The sequence below is a fragment of the Tiliqua scincoides genome, chromosome 3 (genome assembly GCF_035046505.1).
Source record: "Tiliqua scincoides isolate rTilSci1 chromosome 3, rTilSci1.hap2, whole genome shotgun sequence".
NCBI lineage: Eukaryota > Metazoa > Chordata > Lepidosauria > Squamata > Scincidae > Tiliqua > Tiliqua scincoides.
In genome coordinates, this window is record NC_089823.1 from 27,414,979 (window position 1) to 27,435,186 (window position 20,208).

A 20,208-nucleotide genomic window follows, 5' to 3' on the forward strand; every position below is an offset into this window, starting at 1 on the left:
CTGTGTCTCAGCTACTGGGAGTTCGGGAATCTCTGTTACGAACTTTCATTAGGAGACAGGCATAAAAGCCAAGCCAAGGTAGGCAATGAAGTTTTTAGATGATGATGATTTTTTTGGTTGTTCATATTTCAAACTACATATGTACCTTTCTTTATCAGATTGTTCTGAACTCTTTGAGAGTTAGGGCAGGACATACAGGTGCAGCCTATTTATCCACAGATTTTTTATCTGCTGATTTGTCTCAACGCAAATGGGGTGGGGTAGTTACACACACCTTTGTCTCCTTTGCCCTGCACTGGCGTCTCACTCCAGCAGCCCAAAACACTGCAAAAAGGCTCCGTCTCGCCCAGGTAGGGAATAGCCCTGGAGCCCTGGAAGAGGTTCCCCTTGTGAAGGAACAGTAACGTTCCTGGAGCCCCTGATCCAGCCGAGGCAGAAGAGGGGGGCGGAAAACCCTGTGTAACCAGAACACGTGCAGTGAGGTGGAGCTCTCTCTTTCTCACTCACACACACACACACACACAGGGGCAGGTGTGGTAGCAACAGAGGGGATTGCTTTAAAAAACCCAGGGAGTGTTTGCCGAATCCCCCCTCCCCCAGATGGTGTAGGCAATCACGACACAAGCAAGCATTACCACCAAGCAAAGCATGAGATTTAGCCTACAATCCTCTCCACACTTTCCTGGGAGTAAGCCCCATTGACTGGAATGGGGCTTACTTCTGAGTAGAAATGCGTAGGGCTGGACTCTGAAAAGTTCAGCATCCCACCTGTGAAAGAAACCGGGCAGCTGGCAACGGGGAGGGCTCAGGAGAGGGAGGCAGGAGGGGGAGGAGAGAGGATTGTTTTAAAAAACCCAGGGAGTGTTTGCCGAATTCCCACCCCCACCCCACCCCCCCCACCCCAAGATGATGCAGGCTCTCCTGCTCCAGCAAGCCTTCCCAAGCAAGCATTGGGAAGCCTTGGAGAGACAGGTGAGGGTGAGCAAACAGCTGGACTACAAGTCCCAGGGTGCTCTGGGGCAGAGCAGCTTTCATGATGGCGTTGGCCAGGGAGGGCTGCAGGGGCGGCAGCAGTGAAGAGGAGGAGGAGAACCTGCAGCGCTGTTGGGAGGCCACCTGGGACACAGAGGAAGAGGCTTCCCAAGCAAGCTCACCATTCCAGCTGTGAAAGAAGCAGGACAGCTGGCAACAGGAGGGCTGAGTATGGAGCGGTGGGAAGGGGATTGATAACAGTTGCCTTAGTTTCTTTCCATCCGGAAGTGTCAGGCTGCAGCATGTTTGCGTAACTCTATGGAATTCAGCACAACGCATTTTTTTGTTAATCATGCCGAGTCACGGAATGGAACTAGGCTCCACCTGTACTTTTAAATAAAGAAATACATTCTATTTCAGCTACTACCAAATGGATCCAGTCATAGGACTCAAACTGAGAGAAGTTCTTATTCCAATGTTCTACATGCTGTTGAAGGTTTTGCGCTTGTGTTACTTTGTAGTTTCCAAGTTGCTACACGCAAACTAGCAGTTCTGATCCTCAGAGAGATTCGTGCTCTATTTCATGCTTTGGGACAAGCTGAGGTATGAAATGCCCTCATTTCTTAAATTCAGCTTTACGTAGTCTTAAAATGAAAACTCATTTTGCCACATTAACTTATGCTAAGAAAGTACTTTGAGGCTGCTGTGTTTTGTACATTTCCTCAGAAATAAGTTCCAAGTGGAAATTGTCTCTGGGTAAACTATTGTAGGGTTGGGCTATTACTTACCCTTAGTTTTTATTTGCATGACAATTATTATCTACAAATTTATTTACAAATGTATACCCCACTTTATCTCTGGGAAGGGCTTTGAAAGAAGCAATTAAAGATATAATAGTTAATAGGCTGAAGGTCAAACTGGATGTGATGATGGGAGATCTGTGATCAAATCTCTTGCAGATTAACAAAAAAAAATTCAGTTAATAGCCATGGGGGGAGGATTAGTGAGGGAATCATGGGGTAGGTGGCAGTTAATACTTTGCCCCAGTGACATTTTCCTGATGAAAACACCGCTGCCACCCCCATTTTCCTTTGCAAGGTAAGATGAAATATTACAGGTACTGTGTAGCTCCTCCACTATCATACTCTAAGTTTCCACTACCAGTTGAATGTTACAGATGTAACATTCAAACTTTTAAATTTGTAGTTTGATTTTACCTTCATTTTACCTTCATTGATTTTACTTATATTTAAAATTCTGACAGTGCAATTTTAATGTGTGTCTTCTTCTGACCAAACAAATATTCTGTCAGTGGAAGGCCTACTTGCTTGGCACCGCTGCTGTGATAGTGTGCACAGTGGTGCAGCTAGCATGGAAGTCTGGTGACTGTGTGCACACATACCACCAGAGCACTCAGCCACCACCAAAAGAAGTGAGTTGGCATAGTGAGGGTAACATCAGGCAGAAATCAGGGAAGCGTTTTGGGTGAGGGTAGGGGCAGATATTGGCAGAAATGGCACTGCCAATATGCTGTGCCACCTGCCTGGCCTCTACATAGCCCTTTGGATCCACTCAAACTTGTGCCAGCCAAAGAACTAGCGCAGATCCAAGTAGACCCATTGGGAACCTGGTAGGTAAATAAGAGAAGGTAAAGAAGAATTTCATTTCCTTGCCTCTACGTCTCTCCTTGGTTTCCGGTTAGCCCAGTGGAGGCAGTGGAGGCTGTGTCAGCACCGCTGCGCCCTGCAGAATGGCTGAGGTCAGGATTGGGCCCTCACTGTATTACATTTTCTTTTTCATGGTACCTTAACTAATTCTTATTTGTCAGATAAAAAAGTGTAAAGAATTTTCTGCCTCATTAGTAGCTCCACTTTCACTGCTAAGTGCAGAACAAAATAGTCTGTCTTCATGCCATTGGAATGCTTTTCCAAACAGTAAACTAGTTTTTCAGCCCTTCGATACAAGATGTCTTAAGTCATATGGAATTTCCTGATAGGCACTTCTGTTCTGCAAACATTTAACTATATCCAGTAATTAGCTTCATGTTGAACCACTGCCTGCACTTTAACTTACAGGTTAATAATAAAATACAATAGAGGCTTTGACCATGCACATCATCTTCTGAAATGCATCATCTTATTAATTGACTCATCCATGTTTTCACTATGTGTGTGTTTAGTTTAATCTCACATTGCAAATCATTCTCTCTCTCTCTCTCTCTCTCTTTTTGTCCTTTGCTGTTGAATGTAATTATTTGATTCACATATACAGGATGATGATCAACCTATGATTGATGTCATGGACCAGCTAAGTTCTTCTATCCTGGAAAGTTTCATTCATGTTGCTGTTTCTGACTCGGTAAGTATCTTCACATTTATCCCTAGCTTTAAGACATTCATAGTGCATATGTACTTGGTAAACAGAATGTGCACAACTTTCAGAATAGTTACAGGAATACAAAGACAAAAATTATAGGTATGTCCAAAAACATTTTCCATTGCTTCAGGCATTGGATTTTATTACACAATGGAGCACAGATAGTCTTCACAAATCCACTGTTGCAACTTTGCATTTTTGCCTGCAATTGTAGTTATGTTAATATTTTCAATATAAGTGGCCCTTTCAAAACTTACCCATTTCAGGCCCGTTCAAAAACCTGCATGCATCCAGATTTAGATTTGTTGTATAGCTGGAACTTGCTTCCATGCATTCAATGAATTGGCCCTAGCATTAAATGAACAAAGAAACAAAAAATAAAACTCATTCTGAATATACAAACAAGGCAATTTTTGGCACAAAGTTATAGAAGTAAGAAATAACAGAAATACAGTTAAATATATCAAAACAAGATGTTCTAATCCATTAGTCCATTTTGGATTCCCTTATTCATCATAGGAAATATATCAAAATGGAGAGTAAAACATCAGTGTGATCCAGTTTTGACTGTCTCCCATCTGTAGTGGAAATAGTAGACACCAAACTATAAAAATGAGTTTTAGCCCAGTCTACTAATTCTCTACACCAGTGGTTCTCGCACATTTAGCACCGGGACCCACTTTTTAGAATGAGAATCTCTCAGGGCCCACCGGAAGTGATGTAATGACCAGAAGTGACATGAACAAGCAGGATTTTTAACAATCCTAGGCTGAAATCCTACCCACACTTACCCAGGAGTAAGTCCCATTGACTATCACTGTTAAAAGAATATACACAGTAGCTTGTTAAAAGTACAGGTCTGTAACATTTCACATAAAATATTGAAATGAATGGGGACCCACCTGAAATTGGCTTGCGACGTGCCTAGTGGGCACCCACAGTTTGAGAAACACTGCTGTACACAGTGATACATATACATATAATATATACTCTGTGGTGGAGTTTCTACCTTGGGAGGCCTCCTCAGGGTAAGGGTCCCTATTAAGCAGACCACCCAGAGTCTTTATGCCAGTGACTCCAGTAATTTGGATCCTGAGGCAGTTACCAAGGAGATCAGTGACAGGTTTCTAGAATGGAGAGACCATTGGCCTCTTAGGAGACATGCCAGAAGCCAGAGAAGGCCAGGTGGACTAGGTATGAGGAACTGAGACAAGATGTAAGAAACTTTAGCTGTATGAACTTCTTGCAAAACTGCAATCTTATGGTGTACATCATGTTAGCATGAGATAGGTGGAAGGTTGAGCAAAGCTTTAGAGAAAAATGCTTTGAGATGTTACCTTCTCTTGGACATTTTTGTTTTTTATTAATTAATTAATTAATTAATTAATTTTTAATTGACACACACAGACATACAAACATATAACATACATTTAAGAGTGCTAAATACCATATACCATTACTAATTAATCATATATCTCCTAATCTACTACTCATCTACTTCTAGCTCTTATTAATTTATCCATTTATTTATATAATATATAATAAATTTTCCCTAATGCCCTATACTATATTCTCCAAATATTCACTTTCTGTCAAACGTAAACTAACTTCAATTACTCATTAACATTAAAACAAAATAATCTCGTTACCAAACTATAACAACATATAAAACAATTCTTCCATCTACTTCTAACTCTTCTACTCATTTATATTTTTCTTATATCATATATAATAAATTTTCCTAATTCCCTATAATATATTTTCTAAATATTCACTTTCTATTATCTCAGCTAATTCAATTACTCATTAATATCAAATAAAAATAATCTAATTTCCAAACTATGATGGAACCAACAATCATAATATATTCTTTACCATTCTCCAATCTAATTCTCCAATCTAATTACAATCCAAATAATTGTCCAATCTCTTGGACATTTTCAATGAAAGACCAAAGAAGTGCCTGTGAAAGATTGCTTTAGGATTGGAGTTTAAAATACTGAATTGAATTAAAGCCCTGAACTACTATTATTTGATTTCACAGGTGAAGATCACAGCTGACTTGACTACATTTTGGGCACTGTAGTGCATATCTAGAAGTATCCCAGGAAAAGAAAACATTATCTTTCTCTCATGGCCATACCCATACTTTTCACACAGATTGCAAATTCTACTCCAGTCACTTTCTTCTTTTGCAGTACAGGAGTCATTGGCGTTACTGGAGGGGGGCAAAACATTAAGTTTTTTTTCAGGCACAGGAACACCCGTGTAAAGCGCCGCTTCCCCCCTTGCCTTCAGAGCTAGTCGCAGCTGCAAAGGCAAATGCTTTCAAAGCTGTGACAGGCTCTGAAGCCAAGGGAGAGGAACGCTTTACACAGGCATCCCTGAACCTGAAAAAACTTGCCTTTTGACCCCCTTCCAGGAATGCCAGTGACTCCAGTCCTGTATTAATTCATTCATCAGATAGATTGACTTTGGGTGATCAAGTGCAAACAAGAAGGGCTATTTGTGTTAATAAGAGAAAATGTTGATAGGAGCAGCTTGTCACACAAGAATGTGAACAGCTGAAATTTCATCTTCTGCACAATTATTAAAGGTGCAAGAGGCCTGTTCTCTTACAGGTCATCCTGTAAGAAACAGGTGTGGATGTATGTAGAACGCAACATCTTTTCATACAGGCAGTACCACAAAGCTCTGCTTCCCCATCTTTTACTTTCCCCCTGCAGATGCACAAAACGTGCTGCCAACCAGCTTTCTCTTGATTTCTGCCCTTACCCTCTGATACGTGCTGCTAATCTACTTTTCTGCCCCGCTGACCACAACCTCTGCGTGGAGCAAAGAAATCTATTGCCTGTTCCTTATCCTTGTTCTTCTCCCTTTTTAGTAGTCAGAGAATTAGTAGAATGGGTGGTGAAGTAGCAGCAGCAAGTTCCTGCAAGTAGCTGCTCCTGCAAGTAGATAAAGGAGAAGCTTCTCTTAAAATGATTGTTCACCTCAGAAAACCGAGGCAGTCTTGAAGTTTGTGTTGGAGGTGATAAACAAAATTATGGTACAGGATAGTGCTTTAAAGTTCCTTGGTAGTTTGGAAATCAGAATAACCTTTATTGGCATACATGCAAAAACAACAACCCAGTGAAAAGCATTGCTGGAAAGTTAAGTCTCTTACTATGTCAGATGACAGAGTTAAATAAAGCCAAAAAAGTTATCCTTAATAACAGCAAAACATAGAAGAAAAAGGTAAATTAAGCCTAAAACCTAAAATATCCATCATACATTGCCTAACAATTTACATTAATAGCTAGCTATTCTGATAAAGGAGATGTGGGAGAGACTGTTACTGAGAATGGTTGGTGTACAGGGGTGTTGTCCGCACCCATCTGCTGATGAAATACAGACCTCTGAGATAATATGATGGTAGTGATGTTTGCCTCTTTTTGTTTATTTTTTTCCACAGACAACTTTACCATTAACTCATAATGTGGATTTGCAGTGGCTGGTAGAATGGAATGCAGTCCTTGTCAATAGCCATTATGATGTTAAAAGTCCATCCCATGTCTGGATATTTGCACAGTCTGTCAAAGATCCCTGGGTTCTCTGCCTTTTCAGTTTTCTTAGACAAGAGAACTTACCAAAACATTGTCCTACAGCTCTTAGCTATGCTTGGCCTTATGCTTTCACTAGGCTACAGCTGGTAATGCCTTTGGTTGACCCAAAGTAAGTTCTCATATTATTTCACTATTACTAAATTGTCAAGTTTTTTTTGCATTGTCAAATCTGTTCTATAATTGCATTATTCTGTGATGAATTTGGCAGTTCATCAAAATATCAGAATTGCATATATCTGAGAATTTGTTGTTCTGTAATGCAGCATGGGCCAAAGTATAGTGTTTTGCACTTGGGCTAAAGTGCACAATCCAGGAGCACTCTTGGAAATCCGTTGCACTATAGGATTCGGGATGCCAGCACACAGATGTGCTCTGGCTTCCAGAGGCCGAATTCAGCCTTGCTGTGCTGGCTGAATGGTGGCCCGATGGGAGGACTGGACCCAGGAGGGGGGTGGAACCAGAATCCAGCACTTAGGCTGAATCCTAACCCCTCTCCCAGGCACTCTGGAGTGGCTTGGCTTTACACCGGCTGCTCAGATCTGCACCACCTCTTTAGGTGATGCAGAACTGAGTAGCCCCATAGGGGCGGCTGCCACGCAATACAGAGTAAGGGGAATGAATTCCTCTTACTCTGAGTTGCGCTGTAACCGAATCCAGCCCTACTCTGGATGCAGCGCAGGCCAACCAGCATGCTTGCCCTGGGGCATATTAGGATTGGACTGCCCAACATTTTTCTCAGCTGTGGCTTCCCTAAGTAGCTGTAAAGTAGACAGTAGGAAGGCTCCAGTTCATGCACTCAATTAATTTTTGTACTGGAGCGAGACCACAATAATTGGCTTACTTGCTGGCCTTGTCCAGGATCTCCATGTGTTGAGTGGAATGTTAGAAAGAACTCTGTGTGTATACAACTGTACAAACCTGATGTGAATTTTATAAAATATTTCACAAGTTTGTAATGAAAATTATAAAATTTAAGTTGACTTGTTCATGCACATTTAGCCATAGAAACAATAGTACTAAATCGTACTATTTTTAATTGTTGATACCATTTTTCAGTTAAATTGTATCTACCCTCATATAAACTAAGGGTCCAATCCTATCACCTGCCAGCCCATAGCATGCAGCACCGCTGACACAACACACACTCAATGCTGTAGTGGGGGGGGGGGGAGGGCTCAGGCAGCTGAGGAGAAGTGAATAAAAATAATTTTTGCTTATCCCTCCATAGGCCACCTAGCCATCAGCAGGTCTCCTATGCCCACTCTTTAGCTGCTGTTAAGTCTGAAGAGACTCCTGGGGGAGGATCCAGGGCAGGAAAGTGGAATAGGATCCAGCATATGCTCCTACCACCAAGATCCATGCCCCGAATCACAGCTTGTCCTTTCTGCTCCCTCCTTGAACTGCCTTCTCTGCCACCTTACCTACTCCAGTGCAGCATCCAGGAGCTACTGCCACATGTGCAGGGCCTCAAGCCATTTGCACCAGCAGACCCAAAGTGCATGACTGGGATACTTTTTATTGCACCATAGCAGCACTTACAGTGGTGAACATAAGTGCACTATAGGATTGGAATATGTTTCTTCTTTGAAAATTGTAAAATAAACTGTGATCCTTTAAAAAATATATACATATATATATTTCCAGCAGCCCTGTGAATGCAAAGAAAACCAGTACAGCAAGCAGTGGAGACCATTATGTAACTTTGTGGAGAAATTACCTTATTCTTTGCTTTGGAGTAGCAAAACCTAGTATTATGAGTCCTGGGCATCTGCGTGTTTCAACTCCAGAGATCATGGCAACAACACCTGATGGAACAGTTAGTTATGATAACAAGGTAATGTCATGTATATGTATGTATATAAAAGTTTATATATATTAAAAATGTGTGAGTATGTGTAAAAAATAAAATCGTATAGTTTTTTCTTTTTAAAAAATATAATAGTCAAGCCTTGTGTTTTGTAACACATCGTGCACCTGGAATATCATGGGATAACATAAGATAGACTGTTCATGATAAAGATCTAGCTCGCTGATTTATAGTACATTTGGCATGTGACAAATTTACACTCACAACAATCATATGAACATAAACAGTACACAAAATAGTATTGCAGAGAATGGGATAAAGGCACATTATTCAGTTTTTTCTGCTGCTGCTCAGTAGGTGTAGCCCTGTAAATTACCCTGAATGGGAGATTGCCTAAATAGATATCCATTAATATAGAAAATTCTAAATGACTATAGGTTGAGCCTCATTATTTGGTGGTTTCCATTCTAAGCACTCACGTGGATGGCAAAAAAACTATAGCACTTTTGCACTATAGCAAATCAGTTTAAAAAACAAAGCTTATTTGCTCCTGTGATTTAAAAACAGCCTTACTGACCTTTGTGATGTAAGATAAGAGTCATTAACAAGACAATCCATCAATCAGTCCTCCAAGAGCTTACAAAGAGCTGAGAGCTTACACTCAGCCCCTCCCTTCACCAATGCAAAGGGATCACCTTTCTTTCATGTGCTCAGGGGGAAGGGAGGGGTCGCCTGGAGAGAGAAGGATTGTTGGATTGTCAGCCAGCTGCCCTCTCTCTCTCTCTCTCATTAAGGAGGCTATTGTTAAAGGACTGTTTTTAAAGGGATGCATTTTCCCCTTCTCCAGTAATCAGCACATTCCTTATCATTTGCAGGGGCCATTCGTGTTGAGTCAAATCCATGTACAAAAAATCTGTGTATAAATAGGCTGGACCTGTATTAAGTTATTTAATACTGATTTATAATATGTAGTTTTTTAATTCATCAGTAATCTTTATGCCAGTAGTGCATACTTTGTAATTGTATCTTTTTATATTGCTTTAATAATTATATTCATTAAATTCTTCACTGCATTGATTAAACATTACCCTGGTTTTATTTTTAGACTATAGGAACCCCATCTGTTGGTGTGTTGTTGAAACAACTTGTGCCTTTGATGAGACTTGAAAGCATAGAAATTACTGAATCACTTGTATTAGGTTTTGGAAGAACAAATTCTCTTGTCTTCAGGTATTGTACAGTTGACCTATGAGAAATTCATGCCATGTAAGATTTGCTTTGTATCACTGTGGAAAAAATGTTAACAATGCAGATGTATTATATTGAGGAGACACAATGGAGTGCAAAAACAGTTCTGAGCTGCTTGGTCGAGATTCAGAGAAAGATATAAAAGAGGCATAGAAATGTTTTCAGTGCCTAAGGCCATATGTGTTCCAGCTGCACAAGGTACTCTATGATAGTGCAAAAGCTGGGCCATAAAATATAATGGCTAGCGTTGGTCCAACAAGACTCATAGCCCAGTCTATCCCTTGCTGTGTTATAGAATGCAGGTGTACCAACTGGGCACACCCTGCATGCTGTGGTGGGGGGGGGGGTGATTGGACAACCTGCAGGAGATAAGAAAAATATTTTTTACTGACCCCCCCTCCATAGGCTTCCTATTGTGGGAGTCAGTAAAAGTATTTTTACTTACCTTCTGCAGGCTGTCCATCGTTCCCATATCACCCCCATAATAGCATGCAGTGCATCCTTGGTAGGATTGGGCCGTAAGAATAGTATATGAAGGCATATATGTAGCATCTGTTGAATCCCTAATATGTCATTAAATAGTAATTAGTAAATCACACTGTTTTATTATATGGCTATTATAAAGAAAAAGGGGGAGCATCCAGAGTGTAGTGCTCATGGACGATACACTGATGGAAGCCACTTTCCCCATATTCTCCTCGCTATTGAAGTCCCTAAGCCTCCTGAAAAGCCACTGCTGGGAGTAAGGGGACTCTAGACAAAGCCTGATATGCAGCATGAGGGAGCTGCAGGGGGAATGGAGAATTACAAGAGGGAACTGTAAGCAGAAGATGTCTTCCATCACTATAGTTCCTATGAGTGCTATGCTTTGGGTGCCTAAATATTTTAGCTAATAGTTCATAACCATTTTGTACGGTCTGAAATATTATTAAAATATGTATCAAATGATTACAGAAAGCGAAATGTGTCAGTTGTGATTCATAGAGGGTTACATCCTGCACACAGTTTTGGATTTCAAGGCTGCAATCTAAAGAACAATGCAACATCTGCTTGTGAAATGACTTTCAGTGCAATGAGATGGTTGTTTGTATTAGAGTATAAGTAGACACCCCAATGCAGTTCTGATGCAAAAAAATTGCATGTATGCACATGTACAAGATTTTAGTAACATGGGATCCTTTGCAGTATTTTTTTTTGCCTGTTTGAACAAGTAACCTGTTGTCTTGGTATAGGGCTAGAGTTCATCTGTGGATAGTACGTAACAATTCTACTAGGGTAATACTAACAGAGCAGAGCCTAGGTAGGATTACTAGTCAGCTCAGTTTTCAGGAAACTGAATGCATGGGATCTACTCAGGATTGACAGTTTTTATACTCAGCAACAGGGATAAATGTTCTGACTCCAGTGTTGGATTCCATGGGCACCAGGTTTGCCTTTGCCAACATTTATTACTAGTGTCAGTACATCAAGTCAAGTGCTGTATGTTCAGTGCACAATGTCCTTCCTTGAGGGCATCACACTCAGTCTCATGAGAGGACATCTATGTGGACTTGCTCTTTGATTGACAAAGATCTAACCTGCATTCTCCAAAGGCACAAGACAAGGCTTCAGGTTTCCCACTGGCAATGTTCAGTTGGAATTTGTAAATGGCTACATTTGCTGATGGAGCTCCAAGCTTTTCTCTGTATCTCCGCTAAGAAAACCTGTCTCAGATATGTCACTGAAGGGTGAGGTGGTATTTAAATTGCTCCTGGCTTTGAATTCCCTATCTGTCCTGTATATCCTGTCAGTATAACTCTATTCCACTTACCTTGATGATGTGCTAAGGGGTCTTCCTGTACAGGTAAAGACACTTTACAGAACTCTGGGCCTAGCTGAAGTCTTAATAATCACTTAAAATAACATGTATCTATGCAAGTATCTTGTTCCTGAGACTCATATACACTGTAGCTGCAATCCAGAATTACATAGTGCTCTGAAAGGCAGTGAAACAAAGGTCATCCCATTAACTTCACTGTTCAGTGGTGCTCTGATTGAGCAACCCTTATGTATAGTGAATTCTCTGATGATAAGAATTGAGCATCCTCTATGGAGACCTCTTTGTGTTCTTTGGAGCCATTGCATGATAGCCAAAGTTGCAGACTATGTATAAATAAAATCATCATTATTATTATAAAGAATAAAACCTTAGTCTGCTGTTTAAGACAGAGTTTGTTTCACAAAAGTACTTTCTTGTAATCTAGGGAATTAGTGGAAGAACTTCACCCACTAATGAAAGAAGCGTTGGAGAGAAGACCAGAGGTTGGTTGATTTTATTAAGCTTTTTTTGTTTAACAGGCAACACATACATTGTTACTGGATATTGTTACATATATTGTTAGAAGCAGACATTAAAACATGTCACTAATTTGAGATTTAGCAAGGATCTTGTGTATGAAAGTACATCAAATTTATTTCAAGATTATTAACAAATGGATTAAGGATTCTGTATTATTCAGAGCACAATTCTATCCTAATTGTCTGCTGGGACAGCAGTCTCTGCAAAGGTGGAAGGTGTTGCAAACATGCCGTAAAGCATGTTTGCACACCCAGAGAATAAGCAGCACAACAGGGAGGCCTGCACTGTCCCACCGATGCTTAAGAACATAAGAATCATCAAACTTCATCCAGGTCCCCAGCCACTGGCAATGGTAAATGTTTGAGTGGCACAGGGTGGTGGGAGGGTATTCAGGACTTGGAGAGGGGGTGGAATAGCATTTGATGGGGCAGATCAGGACTGGGAGGGTCAGGATTGACAGAGCAGGCCTCCGCCATATCCTAACCCCTGTCCCAGGCCTGCCAGCGTTTGACGGTGCAGCCTGGACTTGCGTCTGCTTTGTAGCAGGCACAGATCTGAGTAGCTTCATAAGGCAGGCTGGGGCATTACTCGGCATAAGGGGGAAAATATCCCCTTGCCCTAAGGAGACCTCCAGCTTACTCCAAAGCAGTGCTGGATACAGCAGACACTGTGGCCCCCTGCGCCAACGTAGTTTAGGACTGGGCTGCTCATTACATAATGTTATATAAATATTAGTATAAAATAGTCTGAATCCAATTAACACAAATCAAGAAGTGTCTCACTCCCTATTACATAAAAGGAGGTATACTTCACTACCAAGGTGTGGGAGAAGAGATCTCATTTCTGAAATTTTTTTAATGAAGCAGTGCTACTTCTCCACCTGAGTAAATTTTATTCAAGAAAATGAGCCAAAGCAGTAAATCATAAGAATTCCAAGGTACTTGTTTACAGAGCTCTAAAAGCCAAGAAAGGGAGAGTAAATGGATCTTAGTGGAATTACACAATAACTTCTTGCAGATACATATGTGTAAAGTATATTTATGCCACAAGCATCCCCACTGTGTGTTTGCCCATTGCGATGGTGTGTTACAGAGTAAAGGAAGTGGAACATATAGCTTGGACCACCAATGCAAAAGGCATCCTAGCTATGTTTTTCCTTCTTAAATTATCCGTGTTACTTTCCTTGAACTCTTTCTGATAAGAAAAAATGTCTGTCATCTACAGCATTTTCAGTGTGTGCTAATCACAGGGGAAAGGGTTCAAAGCTTTTATCATCTTTTAAAATTTTAATTTCAAGTCCAGGCTTGATAAGATTTAATTGCTAAGACCAGTATCTGTGTAATTGATGTGATTTAAATATATCCCTCTCTTTCTGCCAAACAGAATAAGAAACGTCGTGAGCGCCGAGATCTACTGCGGTTACAGCTACTGAGAATTTTTGAATTACTTGCTGATGCTGGTGTAATAAGTGATAGGTAGGATATTGCTTTTCAAATGGAACATTGTCCCATAACAGTGTCGATTATTTGTTTGGTAGTAATTTAGTAAAATAAAATTGGAACTATTCACATGTATAACCTAGGTGCTTTCTTTTTACATTCTTAATTTTGATATTCTAGCTGAATGGTTCTGTAAAATACTCTTTTCTTTGTCACAGTACAAATGGAGCTTTGGAACGTGATACCTTGGCACTTGGAGCCTTGTTCTTAGAGTACGTTGACTTGACCCGCATGTTATTAGAAGCTGAAAATGATAAGGAAGTTGAAATTCTTAAGGACATGAGAGCCCATTTTAGTGCAATGATTGCCAACCTGATTCAGTGTGTGCCAGGTATGGAGATATGATAATCTATGTAAATTACGGAACCACAATGCAAATAAAAATACAAGCTTCTAAATAATTTAGCGGCCATCCTTATGCATAAGAGTGGGCAGGGAAATGTCAGTGTCAGGGAATAGAATAACTCTCTGAATTAAATAAAGCCTTTGGGGAACCTTCTAGGGAACTGGACAAAGCCTTTGAGGATCAGTCAGTCATCATATATTTTTGTAATAGGCTACGAATGTGGTTGTGGAGTAGTAGTATTGAAGCTTTTGGTGTTGATTGGCTGAGTTGTCAGATGTCACAGAGAGGCTAGGCTAACAGAAGTGTCTCAACATAGCTATTGGCTAAGGCTGCGGTTTTCAAACTTTCCAGGAGTTTGAAACCCGCAGTAACTCTTTGTGGGGGGGGGGGGAGGCAGCAGGGGCAGGGGGAAGCAGCGACACGATCCCCAGGATCACATCGCTCAGGAGGCTGCAGGGACTGGGGTGCACCCTCCAGTCCCTGCAGCAGCCGTCACTGAGTGTGGGGAGCCCTGCATGAGCGCCTGCAGGGTGCCCCAGGTCAGGGAAAGGGAGAGTGGAGCAATCTGCTCTGCCTCCACAAAAGCGGAAGCGGAGCACAATCGCCCCACTCTCCCTTCCCCTGACCTGGGGCACCCTGCAGGCGCTTGTGCAGAGCTCTCCGCACACATGGACGGCTACTGCAGGGACTGGAGGGTGCACCCCAGTCCCTGCAGCCCCATCAGAAGGGAAAGCGGAGTGATCATGCTCCGCTTCTGCTTTTGTGCTCCGCTTCTGGCGCGCCTGTGCCAACACAAGCAGCAAAGGTAGGCGTGGGGAGGAGGAGAAGGGAACGAGGCAGTTCTGGGTGGGGGAAGGGCGGGCGATGGGTGGTCCCGGGGGCGGGCGGGTGCGCGGGGAGCTGGAGGCGGGGCTGGGAGCCGGCAGTTTTGCTGGATCCTAGTGCCCATCCCCGCAGAGAATGGAGTGGCTTCAAGCTGCTCCACTGTCCTCAAACTTGTGCTGCCTCCAGAGGTGACGCAGGTCCGAGGAGACACATTGTGGCCAGCAGGCCTTACCCAGCGGTAATGGGAAGAGTTTCCCCTTGCCTCTGGCTGAGCCGCTGCTGCCACCGAACCTGCGTTGGATGCAGCGCAAGCCTCCTGGCTTGCCTGCTTCAGCGCAGGTTTGGATTGTGCCCTAGGAATCTCAGAAGGCAGTAGGCTGAGGAAAGAAGAAATACATAGGACATTAGGGTTGGGACTGTGAAACGGAGAAGTACTGAGGAATGAGAATGTGAAATCAGAGTGAAATTTGGATGTAGGTAGTTGCATATGACTAGTGTAGGTGTGTGCATTTTGGCATGTACACATAGAATGAAAAACTCATGTATTGTTGTACATAATATTCTACATCGACACACATTTTCCCATTAATTCCTAACATTTTGGTGTAAGAATTCTGTAATGTGAAGTGGTCCTGAATTGTCATATATCCCAGTACTTCAACATAGATGATTTGTGGCTACCAATTGGCAATTGAACAGTTGACTTTCATCTCCAGAAAACTAGCTTCCATCAAGTGATCAATGATTTTTCTTGTAGCACAGGCTTAATTTAGTTATGGTTACGTGCCCTTTGTGCTGAATGATTGCTTTGCAAATTGAACATTTTCCATTTATTGAGACAGTATAAAAAAACATCTCATGTAAGCACTGGCAATCCGAAGGCTTCTTCCATGTTCACTGAAAATTTGTATTAGATCCATCTCATTGCCTACAAGACATTAAACCAGCAGTACCGATTGCTGCACAGGCTCCAGTGCATGCATAGCATGTGAAACATGAGGCAACATTCTTTGGAAGGAATTCTTTCAATATTAAGAAAGAACTTTCCCTTTTCATTCATTACACAATTCTATTGTTCCAAATGTAACTAATAGAGCTTTTTTTTATATATAACAAAATAGCTGTTTTTTCAAAGTAAGTTTAGTTGTTAGATTCATTGTTGCTTTCATTCCAGGATATTGAGATACTCAGAACCCAAAGTCCATAGCCTATCATGTACATTATGAGGGATTTTGATCACCCCAGATTCATACCTCATAGTGCAGCTGTCCCACTCCCCCTTGGCATTTGCACACTGGATTTCAGATGTTCTCTCCATTTAAGGTGAGCTATGGCCCACCCTTAAATGAGGAGGTGCTTATGGACTATACAAGCACCTCCTCATTTAATGGTGGGCTGTAGCACACATACTTTAAATGCAGAAGATTCCAGGTTCAATCTATGACATCTCCAGGTAGGGAAGAAGAAAAATTTGTGTCTGAAACCCTGGAGAGTTGCTGCTAGTCATTATTAACAATACCAGGGTAGATGGACTAAAGGTCTGACTGAGGATAAGGCAGCTTCCTATGTTCTCTGCAATCTGTGTACCTCAAAATTGAAGTGTACAGATTGTGCAGGTAGCTGTTCCTTGTGTTGGACTCCATGCATATGTACCTGTAGGCACATGTAAAGTCCAATTTATTAATGTTAGATTGGGCCACAATCATGATCCCCCACCATGGGTAGATTTTTAGCATGAATACAGGCTTATCACATAAAGAGAATTGCTGTAAGGGTGGAAAAGCCATGGAAAAGCTTTTGAGTCATTCCTGTATACAAGTTGAGAAACTCTGGTACAAATGACTCATAAGCTCAGCTTTCTTGATTTTGGTTCTAGGAGTTTCATCTGTTTCTGTGTCTTTATATATTCCTTGGGATAAAATAGAAATGCACTGCCTAGATCAGGGGTGCTCAATAGGTGGATCGTGATCTACTGGTAGATCGCGAGGCAAAATGAGTAGATCGCGGAGTGCCGACCCCCCACCCTTCAGGTGCCTCTGGGAGGAAACGCCGGGAGTAAGGCCCATTGTACTCAATGGGGCTTACTCCCAGGTAAGTGTGGCTAGGATTGCAGCCTCACAGCCTAATCCTAGGCATGTCTACTCAGGAGTAAGTCCTGTTATACTCAGTGGGGCTCAAGGTACACCAACATACATTGTACACATAAATGTTATATGTTATGATGGCGCGAACATTGTAAAAAAAACTCTGGTAGATCTCCGGGCCTTGCTGGGTTTCAAAGTAGCTCTCGAGCCAAAAAAGTGTGAGCACCCCTGGCCTAGATAGTGCATTCTCTCAAAATATGTCCATGCATGCTGTCAGGAGTCATCCTAGGGCTACAAAATAGTATATGAGAATTGTGCTTGTGCTTTTCATTGGTTAGCAAATTAACAGAGCTAATGTTATATTTCTTCAGTACACCACCGGAGATTTCTTTTCCCTCAGCAAAGTTTGAGGCACCACCTGTTCATCTTATTTAGTCAATGGGCTGGACCTTTCAGTATCATGTTTACACCACTGGATCGTTACAGTGATAGAAACCACCAGATTACAAGATACCAATATTGTGCTTTAAAGGTACATTGTGCTTCCTACATTGTGGTTTTGCAGAACTCTTTGAATGGTAATGCTAACTAAACTCTTCTTAAATTTCAAAGTTGAAAAGATGGGCACAAATAACGGACTCTGTTTTCTTAGAAATAACGTATTTCTTCCTTTTTCCAAAATAATTTTCTAGTGGTTCTCAAACTTTTTAGAGACCATAGAGGCTGCTGCCAGATTTATAAGTGCCAAGGGGTATGGCTGATTGGTAGCAGTGCTTCTCCCAAGTAGCAGTTTGTTTAACCCTTGATGCACATAACCTAATCTGCCCTGTAAGTTTCATGAACCACAAAAAATTGGGTCATGGCCCACTGCTGGGTCACAGTCCCAGTTTGAAAATCATTGATCTATTTTTATTGTGGCATTATGAATTTTTGTGCAATATTTATTTGCTGATACTATTTATTTATTTGTATTTGTATTTGTTTTTATTTGTGATGGGGAGGCAAGGATTAGCATTAAAAGCTGAATTTTAAGCAGCCTATTTAATGTAATATACATTCTTCTAATTTCAGGATTTTTTTTAACAAAATCTGTTCATTAACCATTTTTCCCTGAAAATTATTGGATGATAGTTTGGGCTGCCATGCAAACAGGAAACTGCTATTTCTGTGGCTACTAATGAACATTTTCACACTGACAGTATGCTGGGTATGACTGCTTTGTCAGGATGGAGAAGCAGAAAGTATAATTGTGTTGTGGGGATGTGATGAGAGAAAATGAGAATTGACTGGTGCAGGGCAGGCCATAAACTGACTTAGGAAGCAACGGAAGTTATTTTCTTCTGACTGATATTTGTTGGCTGTGTTTAAGCTATGATTGTGGTATTTTTAGCTTAAAATTTTTTAGAATTTTCTTTTCTAAAATTCATCAACAACATCAACAATCCAAACATCACTATAATAACCTCCTTGAAACCCCTTCAGCCTTTCCATGCCTACACGGCTTGATAAGTTACGTTGTGATTTAAATTTACTCCTCTCCTATTAGATGTGGTGGGCAGCAAATTAAAATAAACACATAAGCAATGAAATAAACATAGTTACATTTTCATAATCAACCTCTTTTTTTCTGTTGCTAGGCAATGTCAGCAGTACTGTGCTGTGGCCCTGTATTTGATAATGTGGGTCTTTCCCCTGATGGGTATCTCTACAAATGGCTTGACAACATTCTAGCTTGTCAAGATTTACGGGTGAGTAAATTGACCCTGATACATACTTTTAAAATTGTCTTGAGTGTGGCATTTGTTGAATGCAGGCCACTATGCAGTTGCAAGCAATGTTACCCATTGTTCCACCCCAAAGCTAGTGAAATCTGTATGATGGTTCTGCAGGCTGTAGTGATAAGCAGCTGTTATTACTATACTCTTGAAGTAGTGAAAGGAGCTGTATTATATTTTACTGTTTTAAAATACATACCTTTTGTATGGCTTTGGCTTCATCCTATACACACTTACCTGGGAGTGAGCCCCATTGATCACTGTGGAGCTTCTGTCTGAATAACCATGCATAGGTTTGCATTATAAATAATTCTGCAGAGAAATACTCAAGGCATTTTAATGTCCTGCAAATGAAAAAGGTCAAGGACAGTATGATCTCAATGTATATTTGCCTTTCTATTTGAAGTTTTTCCACCCCATATACTACCCACCTGATTGCAGTCTTTCTGAAATGCAAATGTTAAAGCTCCTCTTGCTTACTGGAATAGTTTCTGGTGAATCAAATTGAAGTGAACGGGCAGCTCTTCAGACAAAGGCTGAAAAGTGTACTAGCTTGAAGATGGGACCACTAACACAGATCTCTGTTTTCCCTTGCATGCTGGATCCGTGCCACATTAAATGTGCCTGAACTTCTTTTAAAATGTCCTCACAATAAAGTGGGTTTTTTTTGTGTGTAAATAGTTGTAATGGTTTGTATGCTTATGAAATTATATATGCAAATAAGGTGAACTTGAAAAAAATCTTATTTTGCTTCTAAGTTCAGTCTTAGAACATTTGGGGAAAACATGAAGAATTGAGATACATAGCCAATAGGATCAGAAGGGCACAGAGTTGTTAAAGTGGAGAAAGCTGACTGACTACTGAGACCCTTGGCTTACCTATGGAGGCTTTGCTGACAGTTTTGGCTCATGTGATTCTGTGCTTTTCCCTGCTATCATGAGAGGCACAGATGGGGTTAAAAGAAACATGAAAATTCTCTGCCACTCATCCTCAAATTCTGTCCAAATTGTATTGTGGAATTGTGTCATGCTATGCAGGCTTGGCTATCTGTAAATAACACAGGCCAAAATACATTTTGCTTCCTTAAACGTTATACCAATTGCTGGGTTTATTTGGGGTGCTGATTCCAAAAATGGTATCTGTTTTGCCCTATCACGTCTAGTTTTGGAGACATGGCATAGCCTCTTTAGTGAATGATTCAAGCAGCTTCCTCATGAGGAAGCCTACACCATGGCTCATATATCTCCAAAACTAGACGTGATAGGCCAAAACGGATGCCATTTTTGGAATCAGCACCCCAAATTCATATCAAACCACCATAAAGTTTGGGAAA

At 41.1% G+C, this 20,208-nt stretch overlaps 1 protein-coding gene across 4 annotated transcripts in view; it reads left to right on the plus strand.

Moving 5' to 3' along the window:
• Positions 1-20,208, plus strand: part of FRY (FRY microtubule binding protein) — a 256,079-nt gene that overhangs the window by 153,570 nt on the left and 82,301 nt on the right. For all 4 annotated transcript variants that reach the window (XM_066620128.1, XM_066620125.1, XM_066620127.1 and 1 more), the window contains 10 exons: positions 1,393-1,575; positions 3,244-3,330; positions 6,803-7,062; positions 8,598-8,787; positions 9,866-9,990; positions 12,252-12,309; positions 13,730-13,821; positions 14,004-14,176; positions 17,472-17,632; positions 18,738-18,848. In XM_066620128.1, coding sequence (XP_066476225.1) covers positions 1,393-1,575; positions 3,244-3,330; positions 6,803-7,062; positions 8,598-8,787; positions 9,866-9,990; positions 12,252-12,309; positions 13,730-13,821; positions 14,004-14,176; positions 17,472-17,632; positions 18,738-18,848 — 1,440 coding nt within the window. The remainder of the gene's footprint in view (positions 1-1,392; positions 1,576-3,243; positions 3,331-6,802; positions 7,063-8,597; positions 8,788-9,865; positions 9,991-12,251; positions 12,310-13,729; positions 13,822-14,003; positions 14,177-17,471; positions 17,633-18,737; positions 18,849-20,208) is intronic.